This window comes from Podarcis vaucheri, assembly GCF_965113315.1.
Source record: "Podarcis vaucheri genome assembly, chromosome: 4".
NCBI lineage: Eukaryota > Metazoa > Chordata > Lepidosauria > Squamata > Lacertidae > Podarcis > Podarcis vaucheri.
In genome coordinates this window covers 3755998-3769517 of record NC_138762.1, presented here as the reverse complement: position 1 = coordinate 3769517, position 13520 = coordinate 3755998, and the positions used below count along the sequence as shown (strand labels likewise).

Genomic DNA, 13520 nt, shown 5'->3' with positions numbered 1-13520 from the left:
TTCCGATGGCAGTTCCCTGACACTGTGTTTATTGTAAAATCCTAATAAACATTTTTTAAAATAAATAAATAAATAAATTATTATTATTTATTAAATAAATAAATAAATAAATAAATAAATTGATCAGGTGAGTGTTCTTTCGAAAGAGGCAGGTAGAATCTCCACGGTTGCTAATAGCATAACATCGAAAGTCTAGTGAAATATGGGGAACCAAGAGCATCTGCTTGGCATGCAGAATATCCCAGAGTCAACCCCTGACAACTCCTGCAAGGGCTGGACGAAATCCCTGCCTGAAACTCTGGGGAGCTGCCAGTCAGTGAAGACCAGGGGTCCTCATACTATGTCCCACAGGCCGAATCCAGCCCGCCAGAGTCGTGAATCTGGCCTGCACAGTTATTTCAGAACCCACCAAGTGTCTGAGGCTGAAAGCATCTCACCGCCCGCTCAGTCAGTCCCTGCTACTGGCGTGGTGGCAGCTCTACCAATGAAAGGTCAGGGGATTTCGCCCGCGGATGGAGAAGTGAGCGTTCCCAAAGTAAAGGAAGGATTGAATTCTGATTAATAAGAATACACACAGAGGCTTGAACCAGCAAGACTCTGGGAAGGGTGTGTATAATAATCTCTGTCTGTGTCTCTCTCTGTCTACCCCTCGGCCCAGGTCATTTTATTCACAAAAGAACTTTTACAGAGTGTTCATAAGAACCAACCAGATTTCTTCTGAGCATTTCAACAGACCCCACGTGGGGAAAAGTTAAACTACAAACACTAGTTAAGCATGCATAATTTTAGGGGAAATGAATGAAAACTTAAAAGGAGTGCATTCAGCAACCCCGGAGGTCATAAACAATCAATACATATGATAAGAAGGGTGGCCAGGAGGACAAAAAGGTCCCTAAATGTGGGGAATTGGACTAGAAGCACCTTATGGTACATTCCAACTTGACAATTCTATGATTCTATTACTCCCCTCCTTTCCACTCACCTTGAGAGGACCTTTTGTTCTGCCAGCTCACCTACAGATTAACACAGCAAGGTGTGCTCTGCTGAGCCAGTGTCAAAGGTCTACTGGTAGCTGCATCGTGGATGGAGGAGCATCCCTCAGGTCTGACTCCTGTATGAATTCTCTGATGGGAAGTGAGATTGGATCTCTTACTGAAGCTCTTTCCACATTCCACGCACTGATAGGGTTTCTCCCCTGTATGAATTCTTTGATGGGAAGTGAGATTGGATCTCTTACTGAAGCTCTTTCCGCATTCCACGCACTGATAGGGTTTCTCCCCTGTATGAATTCTTTGATGGGAAGTGAGAGAGGAGCCATACGTGAAGCTCTTTCCACATTCCACACACTGATAGGGTTTCTCCCCTGTATGAATTCTCTGATGGGAAGTGAGTTCAGTGCTCCTACTGAAGCTCTTTCCACATTCCACACACTGATAGGGTTTCTCCCCTGTATGAATTCTTTGATGGGAAGTGAGAGAGGAGCTATGAGTGAAGCTCTTTCCACATTCCACACACTGATAGCGTTTCTCCCGTGTATGAATTCTTTGATGGGAAGTGAGAGAGGAGCTTTCAGTGAAGCTCTTTCCACATTCCACACACTGATAGGGTTTCTCCCGTGTATGAATTCTTTGATGAGAAGTGAGAGAGGAGCTATGACTGAAGCTCTTTCCACATTCCACACACTGATAGGGTTTCTGCCCTGTATGAATTCTTTGATGGCAAGAAAGATGGGAGCTTTGACTGAAGCTTTTTCCACATTCCACGCACTGATAGGGTTTCTCCCCTGTATGAATTCTTTGATGGGAAGTGAGAGAGGAGCCATACGTGAAGCTCTTTCCACATTCCACACACTGATAGGGCTTCTCCCCTGTATGAATTCTCTGATGTGAAATGAGATCGGTGCTCCTACTGAAGCTCTTTCCACATTCCACGCACTGATGGGGTTTCTCCCCTGTATGAATTCTTTGGTGGGAAGTGAGTTTGGAGCTTTCAGTGAAGCTCTTTCCACATTCCACACACTGATAGGGTTTCTCCCCTGTATGAATTCTTTGATGGGAAGTGAGACTGTGGCTGTGAGTGAAGCTCTTTCCGCATTCCACACACTGATAGGGTTTCTGCCCTGTATGAATTCTTCTATGGGAAGTGAGATTGTGGCTGTGACTGAAGCTCTTTCCACATTCCCCACACTGATAGGTTTTCTCCCCTGTATGAATTCTTTGGTGGGAAATGAAAGAGGAGCTCCTACTGAAGCTCTTTCCACATTCCACACGCTGATAGGGTTTCTCCCCAGTATGAATTATTTGATGGGAAGTGAGATCGGAGCTCTGACTGAAGCTCTTTCCACATTCCACACACTGATAAGGTTTCTCCCCTGTATGAATTCTCTGATGCCTAGTGAGAGAGGAGCTCCTACTGAATCTCTTTCCACATTCCACACACTGATAGAGTTTCTTTCCAAGGATATTTTGTTGATGGGAAGTGGAATGGGAGCGCTGACTGCAGCTTTCTTCAAACTCCAAATTTTTTCGTGGCTTCTCCTCTCTGGGGATCTTCTGTTCACCTTCATTCTCGATTTCTGATTCATCACAATCTGCAATGGAGACAAAAAGGGATTAGAGCCTCAGGAACAAGTGGAGAAGAACTTAACGGAGTTCAGTGTGTTTCTTACCTTTGTTGTTTGTCAATAACCAACATATTTATTATGAGATTCTGTTGAGGTGCTGAATGTTGCTTTGTTTGATATACAGTAGTGGTCAAAATTGTGGAAGACTTTTGGAGAAAAGTGTATTTCAGTGGTTTGATGGCTCATAACACTGCTTCTTTTCGAGTAATATCATAAAATTATGTATCAATGGAAATTGTTCAATTATCCGTATTCTATCTAATGCTATAGCCAAATAACCAGAAAAAGGACAAAATGCTTAGGTTGACTTTTGTCAGTGTCTTTTGTGATTGCTTTCAAGTTGGTTGTTGTTGTTTTTTTGTTCTTGTAAAACATAATAAAATTATAGAAATGGCACAAAGAGTTGAGGAGGCTTCCGGGGATCGTGGGAGTGAAAGCAAGCGGGATTCCTCAGTGCTGAGAGAATCCAGCTTTTGAGGGGAAAAGGGAGTGCTGCAAGAGCGCCACAGCCCCCCAAACACCATTGAAAGGATATTCAAGGGGCAGGGTCCCGGCACGGTCCAAGAGCTTATCCTCCGGCTGCCAAGTAACCTCTTTTTTGGAGGCGATGAGAGTCGCAGGGTAGAGAAGCGGACAGCAGGAGGCCATTTCTATCCCTCAAGAGCGAAGCTCCGAGCTTGCACACAGAAGCGATCAGCTCTCGAACATTAAGAAATATCGAACTGGGACTTTTTAAAATACAAATCCATGGATTAGAGCCAATTTGAAGTGGGTAAGGTGGAAAAAAGGAGGTCAGCCTTGCCTGGAATTTAAACTACACACAAGAACAATCTTCAGAGCGGGACAAAAACGTAAGTCAATGCAAACAGATTAAACTGATAATTTATTTGACTGCCTTTTAAAGGACTATAAGGAGTATAAGGATTATAAAGATAGAGAAAAGGGGGAGAGTCATTTGGAAGGCAATTAATAGTCTTATCAGTGAGTCGGTGGGAAATGTTGGGGGAGAAGACTCCGAGAGCTTTCTACTTTTGTTTTTAAAAAGATCTGCCCAATTGGCAGCGACGGACTGATTTATTAATTCTAGCCTGTGAAGAGAGACAGAAGATACTAAGAGGGAAAATACTGTTTCTTTACCTTAATTTGGTGGAAGTTTAAAAGAAGTTTGAGAGGAATTAGGAGTGTTTTTGCCCTCTGAAGTTCATACCCCCCCTCCCTCCTTCTCTGTGGAATATTTGAATGGGATACAAAGAAGCGAACTGCGCCATTTTTGTATCTTTGATGGGGAAGGCTTTTGCCCTTCTCCTTCTCTTCCCCTCTCTTTGAGATTTAACACAGACTTTTATTCGTTTGGTGGCATCTTATGGATTTTGATTTCAAGATATATCTGGCAGGGCAAAAAGCCGAGAATAAAATTTAAGTTGTTAACAGATTTAAAAGAGAAGGGAGGCTTGGCCCTGCCAGATATGAGATTATATTATGAAGCAACATGCATATGTTGGTTGAAAGAATGGATGAAATTAGAAAATAGAGATTTGTTAGATTTGGAAGGATATGACAATAGATTCGGTTGGCACACATATTTATGGTATGAAAAAAACCGAGTGCATAAAGGTTTCAAAAATCATATTATTAGAGGATCTCTGAATGAGGTATGGGGTAGGTACAAAAACCTACTTGAACCAAAAATACCACACTGGTTATCACCATTAGAGGCGATGAGTGTTAAAAAGATCAATATGACTGGGAGGTGGATAACATATGGAAGTTTAATTGAGAAAGAGGGAAGTAAGTGGAAAATGAAACCATATGAAGAAGTGAAAGAATATGTAAACGATTGGCTGCATTATTTTCAGATTAATGAAATGTTTAGAAAAGAGGTTGCAGATAGAGGCTATTCTGAAAAAGAATCTAGGTTTCAACGAGAAGTATTGAATAACGAAGTTAAAAACTTATCTATGATGTATAAATTATTATTAGAATGGCATTTGAAGGATGAAGAGGTTAAATCAGTTATGATTCAATGGGCCAAAGACTTTGGATATAACATTCAATTTGATGATTGGATAAAATTGTGGAAGGAAGGGATGAGATTTACGGCATGTACCACAATTAAAGAAAATGTTATGAAAATATTGATGGTATATAACATCAGTTAAATTAAGTAAGATGTCTAAGGTGAGTAATAAATGTTGGAAATGTAAAGAGAAAGAAGGGACATTTTATCATGTGGTGGGAATGTAAAAAAATGAAGTGCTTCTGGGAAATGATATATAATGAGATAAAGAAAATACTGAAATATACATTTGTTAAAAAACCAGAAGCATTTCTATTAGGAATATTAGGTGGTGAAATAAAAAGGAACGATCAGAAAGTATTTCTGTACGCAGTAACAGCAGCCAGAACTCTTTTGGCCCAGAAATGGAAACAAGAAGAAATGCCTACGATTGAAGAATGGAGATCAAAATTAATGGATTAGGCGGAACTGGACAGATTGGCAGGGAGGATTCGCAACCGACGAGACCAAAGATTCACTGAGGACTGGAGTAAATTTACAGAATATATTAAAAATATTTGTGATAATGATATAACATTTGTAAGTTTTCAAAAAGCTCTGTAAGAAGATTTGGTAGAAATATTGTTTAAACAACATGGTAAGAAAGGATATATATAATGCAATATAAATTAAGATCTGTGATAATTACGGAAAATTATCAGACATGTTGATGGAAGTCTAAAAGAAAAAAAAGATATGTGATGAGTTTTTGATGTTTAATGATGTTATTAATTTGTTTTTATTGGAAAATTAATAAAAATCATATTAAAAAATGTGTTCTTGTAAAACATAATAAAATTATAGAAATGGCACAAAGAGTTGACGGGTCACCCAGAAAGTGATGTGAAATTGTACTGTTAAGTGAACAAGGCTACAGTTTTGAAGAAATTGATTAAAGATTAGGAAAAACTTAACCAAAGTAGGCATTTCTATATTTTTGAAGAGGTATAAGGAGACTCAGTCACTACAAAATCAGACCGGTAAAGGCAGGGAAAGGTGCACAAAGGCAAGTGATGATGGACAAGTAGAGAGACTGTCCCTACATAGAATCATAGAGTTGGAAGAGACCACAAGGGCCATCGAGTCCAACCCCCTGCCAAGCAGGAAACACCATCAGAGAACTCCTGACATATGGTTGTCAAGCCTCTGCTTAAAAACCTCCAAAGTAGGAGACTCCACCACACTCCTTGGCAGCAAATTCCACTGTCGAACAGCTCTTACTGTCAGGAAGTTCTTCCTAATGTTTAGGTGGAATCTTCTTTCTTGTAGTTTGGCCACTAGTCTGGTGACTTCTGTTTCAGTCTATCTGAAGAAGTGTGCATGCACACGAAAGCTTATACCAAGAACTAACTTAGTTGGTCTTTAAGGTGCTACAGGAAGGAATTTTTTTATTTTGACTATGGCAGACCAACACGGCTACCTATCTGTAGTAGGATTCTTGGCATGTCTGCTAAGCAGGTTACAGCTTACAGCTATGTCAGGTCTTGAGCATCTAGCAATGAAATTCAACTTGCCTAGAATGCATCTGTACAGCGTAGTGTCAGAAAATGCTTCAGCAGTACTGTCTACCTGGTAACCTGTCACCATCGGTGTGTCTGCTGGGTTTGCATCAACCAAATTCAACCTGGTTAAAACATCAGCAATTTTCTGTGTTTGGTGTACCAGAAAATTACCTGCTTGGTCCCTCTCCACCTGCAGAGAAAGATAGTTGGATACCTCACCAAGATCCTTCATGTCAAAGTGCTCCTTCAGCTGAGCTAGGGTGCTTTGGTAGAAAGCCTGATTCTTCCAAAACATCAGAAGATCATCAACAAAACATAAACAATACAGTTTGTTTTGTCCCTCCTCCTTGACAAACACACATGGATCAGCTTTGCCCTGGTGAAAACCTAGAGAAAGCAACGTCTCAGTGAGTTTTGTGTTCCAACACCTGGCACTCTGCTTGAGACCATATAAGGATTTCCGCAGTTTACAGACCATTCCCTTTTGTATCTGCATTCCATCAGGTGGAAGCATAAACAGCTCCTCGTTCAAAATCCCATCATCATCATCCTCAGCAGCTTCCTCAGCTTTAGCTGCTTGCTTGACATCACCTTCATCCTCCTCTGGGTAACTCTGGAAAATTCCCACATTTTCCCCCCACTTAGGATTATACTCAACACTCCTTGTGAACTTAATGGACTTAGAGTTAGTCATCCATACCCTGTATGCACCTTTTTCGTACCCCATGAACAAACCATGTGCCCCACGCTTCCCAAGCTTGTTGCTTTGTGGGGTGTGTACCCACATGTCAGAACCAAAGATTCTCATGTGCTTGATGTTGGGTTTCTTACCAAACATCTTATCATAGGGGGTACAACCAATAGGTGATGACAATCTGCGATTAAAAGTGTAAGCAAAATTCGACAGAGCCTCCCCCCAAAACTTATCAGGGAGATTGGCATCATGCAACAAGGTTTTCATTCCTTGCAGCAACGTTTGATTTGCTCGCTCCGCGAGCCCATTCATCCATGGTGATCTAGGTTTGATAAGTCATGCTGGATTCCCTTCTCAGTCAGGAAAGCTTCAAACTGCTGAGAAGTGAACTCCCTGCCCCGATCAGTAAACAGACAGCCAATACGTTTACAATGAACATTCTCCAACCAAGCACCTTCGGCATCGCTCTGGGACCTTGCGCGGCTGGGGGCGGGAGAGCCGGAGCTTCCCCCGACCCCAGCCCCCCGAACGGGTCGGAGAGCGATGGCGAAGGTGTGCGCACCTTCTGCATCGCTCTGGGACCTTGCGCGGCTGGGGGGATAGCTTCCTGAAGCCTGGAGAGCAAGAGGGGTCCGTGCGCACCGACCTCTCTCACTCTCCAGGCTTCAGCGAAAGCCTGCATTCCCCCCATAGGACGCACCCAAATTTCCCCTTCATTTTTGGCGGGGGAAAAGTGCGTCCTATAGGGCAAAAAATACGGTAATTTGTATAAGGTATGTGGTGGATTTTTTGTTTATATATGTGCAAATATGAATAAAAATTTATGGGGAAAAAAATAGACAGCTTTTTTGTATGTTCAGCAAGATAAACCATCGGAAGATGCAGATGTTGCGTCTTCCTTGTCTCAGCAGAAAACGAAAGTCAGAAAGAACGAAAAAACAGCTTTCCTGGATGTTGAGAAAGCTCCTCCCCAGATGCCGGACACTCTGAGCTGTTAACCCTGTAAGCTCTAAAGCTCACAACTTATCTTTCCTAACAATTCTGAAGCTGACATTTAAGATGGCCTGGGCATTTTAGACCAGCCTGATCGTGGTAGGAAAAGGAATAATTTGAGGAAGATTGTTCAAAGAAAAAACTGAAAGTTACTGTTTATTGTTGGGGTTTTAGGTTCCCAGGTGTTATAGGGGGTGCTGTTGAGCTCTGAGAAAGAGAGGTATGTTTTGAATTTCCAGGCTGATATGATGATTCCACAGGGAGCCTTACCAAGAGAGGCCACGATCCCACGAGTCTCCTCCATGACGTCCTTATGCAGAGCTCTCTGGACAGAATCCAGGTACGCCCACTCCTCGTCCGTGAAGCGAACGGCCACATCTTCAAAGCACACTGGGCCCTGAAAGAAAAAGGGAAATGTCCTCCTCTGAGACAGCAGAAATATGATCTGCTACACAATGCTCTGTTGGTTCCTTCCTGTTAATAGCAGTGTTGTTTCAATAGGATTGCTTTGCTGCACATTTTATTTATGGATGCTTATTTTATTCTGCCTTTTAATTATGGGTATCCGTCTTTATGCAAATAGGTGGAACTCCACCTTGTGTTTTCCAAGTCATTCTGCCTACGCAAGCATTCCAGTTTCACCGATGGAAGGATCCATTTTCTCCTCACCTCGTGAGTTGTTCTGGGAAGGTTCCCTCCCAATGCCCTAGAGCCAAATTCAAGGGGTTCATGGGGGCATGGAGAGGGGGAGGGGAGGAATGGGGGCAGGCTCCATTTTCCAGCGGATGGCGCTCGTTAGGTGAATCCATGCCACTATTTGTTCTCATTTGTCCACTTCTTAGAAACCAATTTTTGCATTCAGTGATCAGTCTAGAAATAAGATAAGCCTATTTTGGATGGTCATCTGTCTTGGATGATCTAGCAACGCAGGGGGTTGGACTTGATGACCCTTGGGGTCCCTTTCAACTCCAGGATTCCATGAAAACTGCAACTACAGATGAATCCTACTGGCGAAATTCAGAAGGCTGGTGTCAGAGTTCTATGGGTAGGAAATCCCACAGTACACAGCTAGAGTTCACACTTTCTTAGCAAGAACACGATATTCACAGACTTGGTTTAGTTTCGGGCCTCATGAGAACAGCAGCTCATTCCCAGAGGGTCTGTCAGTTTGCATGATCTAGCAGAGATTCCTGTAATGCAGGGGGTCTCCTGGCTCTGAGAGACAGGGAGGGTGGCTTCTGGCAGAAGGAGAGGGAGACACTGATGGTTCCTCCTTCTCCTGACTCACCTCTGCCTCTCGACTTTCCTCTCCCTCTTGCCTCCTCCTCTTCTGCCTCTGATTCTGCACTGCATTCTGCCACAGAGTCTCCCAGCTCACTAAGCCCTGTTACCCCTTTAGCTTCTGACATCTCCTCTTCCCAGACTTCTCCCTCTGATAAGTCATCCTTCTTCCACCTCAACTTCTTGGGCTCTGAGCCATCTTCCCTTCCTGGTTCCCCAGCTGCTTCCTCCCACCATTCCTCTGTGCCCAACCAGTCCATGATATTGCTCCATTCCTCGGCCTCTGTCCCCACAAGATAGCTTCCCCTGACCTGATCTGGTTCCACAGCCGCTGCTTCCCTTCTGCCCCCATGAAAAGGTGGATCAGGAGGTTTTGCTGGCATCATTCTGTCACCTGCAAGAGAAAAAATGTAAACAGGACGCCAGGAGTGCCTGCTTCTCTTACAGGGGAAACAGGGCATCTCTAATTACAGATGGGCCTTTCAGAAAGCCTTACCTGCTCAAAGCATTTGGAGGTTTGTGCCCATTTCATATGTTAGATGTGCAGAAACCCATCTCCCCTCCTCTGGACCCTTGCTCCCAACTGTCTCCCCGCAAAATAAGATGAAAAGAATATCAGTGTTTGTAAAAAAAAAAAAAAAAAAGGTTCTGTTGGCATAAAAGAGTCCACGAGAAGAGTATCCTTGCAGAGTACTGGTGTAGCTGTTCTGTGAGTCGCCTACTGTGGTCCTCTAGGAGTTCAGACTGTTCCAGTAGCCGACGCTGAGTGCTTTCCTGATCCTCAGATCCTAGCTGCCCCAGCGTCACTGCAGACAGTTACAGCTTGCCACCAACTGGCTCCATACACCACCAGGACTCACCAGCTCCCTGCTCAGATGCTGTCAGTCGTTTTGCACTTTGCACAAGCTCAGAAACACTGGGCCCATAACCTGTCAGTCTGTGTAAAAAAAAAAAATGTTCTGACCTCCCTTTGTTGCCTCAGCCTGGTCCTCGGACCCTTGTTGGCATAAAAGAGTCCACAAGAAGAGTATCCTTGCAGAGTGCTTTCTGCTTTTATTCTTAAAAGCCTTTCTGCAAAAGCGACTGACCAACTGTACACACTGTTGGTTTCTGCTTCCTCACTGAGCAGCGAATGTATGTCACAAGACATTGTTTTGCATTCCACACTCCAAGTTACTGTTGGATTCCCACGGGAATGGGAGACTGGATGTGACATACACTGGTTTGCTGTTTTTCACTCTTCTCTCGGTTTCTTTGTTAGAGAGACAGGTTGCTTCTCTGCTCTCACAGAGGCAAGATGCATGTTTGTATTCTCTCAGCATAGAGTGGAAATAAAGTTGAGAATGTGGCACATACTGCTTATCCTTCTGCTGTGTGGACTACTCTGCTTGGGCTCAAGATAAGACGAGCCTGTATCAGCTTCAGATGGGCCAAAGCTGGTCAAAATCTCTCACACACATCAACACTACCAGCTTTCACCAACCAACCAACCCAAAGCAAACTAACACTTCTCACTCTATATATACAACCCGGTTCAGGCCGCTGACTCCTGCTGACCCAGCTTTTTAAGCATTAAAGAAACAGCTGCCAATTTTTAGCCGTGACAAAGAACCCTCAGATGAGTTGGAAAACCAACAGAATGAGACCAAACAGAGAAACACCACCTTCCTCCTTACCCAGTGGCCTCTCTCTGGTGTCCAACGGAGGCGTCTCTGCCTCACAGGAACCCAGGTCCATTTCTGCAAAGAGATCCATTCCCTGAAAAAGAAACAAGGATTCAAAACAGAGAATGGGGAGAAATATTAGTAAAAGAATGACAAAGACAAAAACATTCAGGGTGTTAGATCTCATTCCATGGATGCCTTCCCACAAAACAGATGGGCCAACAGTAGAGCATTATGGGATGTTCTCCATCCTGTTTGGAGCCCCTTGGGAGTATCCAGAGGAAAGTCTCTTTCACCTGCTTCCTCTCCTCTGCCTGACTCAGGAGGAAACCTTCGGCCAGGGCCACCGCCTGGGAACTGGTCTCTGCTCCACACTCCCTCACCCAGCTCTCCATCTCTGGTGGAAGGACAGCCAGGAACTGCTCCAAGATCACCAGGTCCAGCATCTCAGCTTTCGTGTGCCTTTTTGGCTTCAGCCACTGACGGTCAAGGTGGTAGAGTCGGCTGCAAACCTCTCGGGGTCCTTTGGCCTCCTGGAAGCAGAACTGCCTCACCTGCTGGCTCTGTATCTTTGAGCAGAGGGTGTCCTCCTCACCCAGGATCTTCTGCACAAAATTTTCCCAGAACCCCCCACTGCTCCCAGTTTGGATGTCATGGCCTCTTCCTGCTCCAGGGCCAGCTGTGTCTCGCTCATCCATCTGTGCTCTCAGGAAGCCTCTGAAAGATCGGAAGGAACCTTTTGGTCTTCTGCCAAGTTCTGTCTGTCTGAATGAGAAGCTCTAGCAAATCCTACAAAGCAAGTACATTGTTCTGTTACAAAAGTTGTACAATATCAGGAGAAGAAAAGGTTCCCTGAGCAAGCATGGATGAGTCTTGCTGGGAACCAGGGTAGGATTGCACCACAGCCCAGACCATTAGCTATCTTTTGGGGAGTAAAGAGGAGTAAGAAGAGAAGAAATATGTCTCTAGCCTTCTAGCAATGCAAAATGTGGAGGCAACTGAAGGGATTTCTGGGAAATGAATCAGCCTGGTTTCTCCTGCCTTCCAGTCAATGCATGAAGTCAGAACTGACTGACAAGGGTGTCATTTGTATCTTGTGTAAAATGGATACTTGGCTCTAGTGGGGGTCCTCATCCGGGGGTCCTCAGGAGTTGCTCCCCCCCACCCCCACTCCCCTGCTGCTGTCTCCTTTTCTTGCACTTGGACTCTCTGCCGCTCTCCAGACAGACTCCTGGGGTGGGGTCCCTTTTTCTTTGCTCTGAGGGCCAGGAAGGTATCTGGCCAACCCCTGAGGGCCAAGTGGATGAGGCCAAAGACACCTCCCTTGAAATTTAGGCGGGTAATTTAGTATTAGTATTCTGTTAGATAGCTTAACACACATAGATTCCAAGGTCCCTGGAGGCTCAGGGAGTAGCAGCGCCCATTTCCAGCAACAATCCCTTTGGGAGAGAGAGGACGTGGTCCTGGGATGCCCTGCTCTGGGTGCGAGGGGATTGCTGCAGTGGCCTCCGTGGGGAGCTGCCCTGGGAGACACTGGGAAACTGGTCCCCAATGCAGCAGCCAGACTCTGGGCTGGGATCCCTCTTTTTACTCCTCTCCTTTCTCTCCCACCTTCCCTTCCTTCCTCCACGTGGGGGTTTTTTTTAGGGGGGGGCTAGTCCACCTTCTTCTCCAGCTTTGGAAAATCATTTGCAGGTGTTCCCTCTGTTGTGCAATGAGGCTGAGCGACGTCACACAGAGTCAAAGTCCCAGGGACTCCTTTGTTTAAAAAAATGAGATTTCGTGAGAGAGTCATTGTTTTTCTGAAAGGGGGGGGGAGGGCCAAATGAGTTTGGGATCCTCTGATCTGCAGGAAGGAGAGCGTGGCAGACCTGGCCCCTCCCTGGCAGGACCCTCTCCTCCTCCCTGACATGGAGTCCCCCCCCCCGCAGGACAGATCAGGCCCCCCAGGCCCCCTCCCCTGCTGCAGCCCTGGGACCCCCACCAGATCCCAGAGAGAGAGGAGACTCACCAGATCCCAGAGAGAGAGGAGACTCACCAGATCCCAGGAGAGACAGCGAGGCAGCCCTTGCAGCAGAGACACAAAGCAACACCCCCCCCCTTCCTTGCAGAAAAGGACTGGGGAGGGAGGGGCCTTGGCTCTGGAGGACCTGCCCCCCCTTGCTTCCTGGCCTCTCTAGGAAGGCAGCTCGGTTCCCTTTAACCCTTGCCAAGCCGAGTCCCTGCAGCTCAGCCCTCTCTCAGATTATTATTATTTCTTATGGATTTAGGGGGGCAGCTGCCAATGCCCAGATATCCTTTTGGAGCGCGAGGCTCTTGGCTGGACTCTGAGCATCTCCCTCCCTTGGCCAGAAACCAGAGGAAGAGCTTGCAGGGAAAAGGGCTTTGCAGGAGGCAAGGAAGCTCCTCCTGGAATTCAGGAGTGGAGAGATAGGAGGGGATCCCAGGGTCATCTAGTCCAACCCCCAGCAATGCAGGAATCTCAGCTAAAGCATCCATGGCAGATGGCCGTCCGATCTCTGCTCAGAAACCTCCAAGGAAGGAGAGTCCCCCACCTCCCAAGGGAGACCTTTCCCCTGCCCAACTGCTCTTAGGTGTCCCTCAAGGCAGCGGGTCCTGAGTTCCAGCCCTGCTGAAAGAATCACACTGGCTGCTGAGGAGGAAACCAGCAAAGTTCAAAATAAATAAATCCCATTTTCATCGTAAA

General features: G+C 45.4%; 2 protein-coding genes across 7 annotated transcripts in view; one reads left to right on the top strand and one right to left on the bottom strand.

The window, feature by feature from the left end:
* The window catches only part of LOC309530351 (uncharacterized protein), a 51044-nt gene extending 38157 nt beyond the window's left edge, over positions 1 to 12887 (bottom strand). Inside the window, exons 1-6 of one of the 3 annotated variants that reach the window (XM_082219244.1) lie at positions 12798 to 12887; positions 11110 to 11602; positions 10826 to 10907; positions 9461 to 9543; positions 8139 to 8265; positions 983 to 2590 (exon numbers count right to left, since the gene is read on the bottom strand). In XM_082219244.1, coding sequence (XP_082075370.1) covers positions 1014 to 2590; positions 8139 to 8265; positions 9461 to 9543; positions 10826 to 10907; positions 11110 to 11511 — 2271 coding nt within the window. In that variant the 5' untranslated portion in view covers positions 11512 to 11602; positions 12798 to 12887 and the 3' untranslated portion in view covers positions 983 to 1013. The remainder of the gene's footprint in view (positions 1 to 982; positions 2591 to 8138; positions 8266 to 9460; positions 9544 to 10825; positions 10908 to 11109; positions 11603 to 12797) is intronic. The other 2 variants (XM_082219247.1, XM_082219246.1) reach the window with 2 other exon arrangements.
* Positions 1 to 13520, top strand: part of LOC309530300 (uncharacterized protein) — a 670922-nt gene that overhangs the window by 210828 nt on the left and 446574 nt on the right. The window lies entirely within an intron of this gene.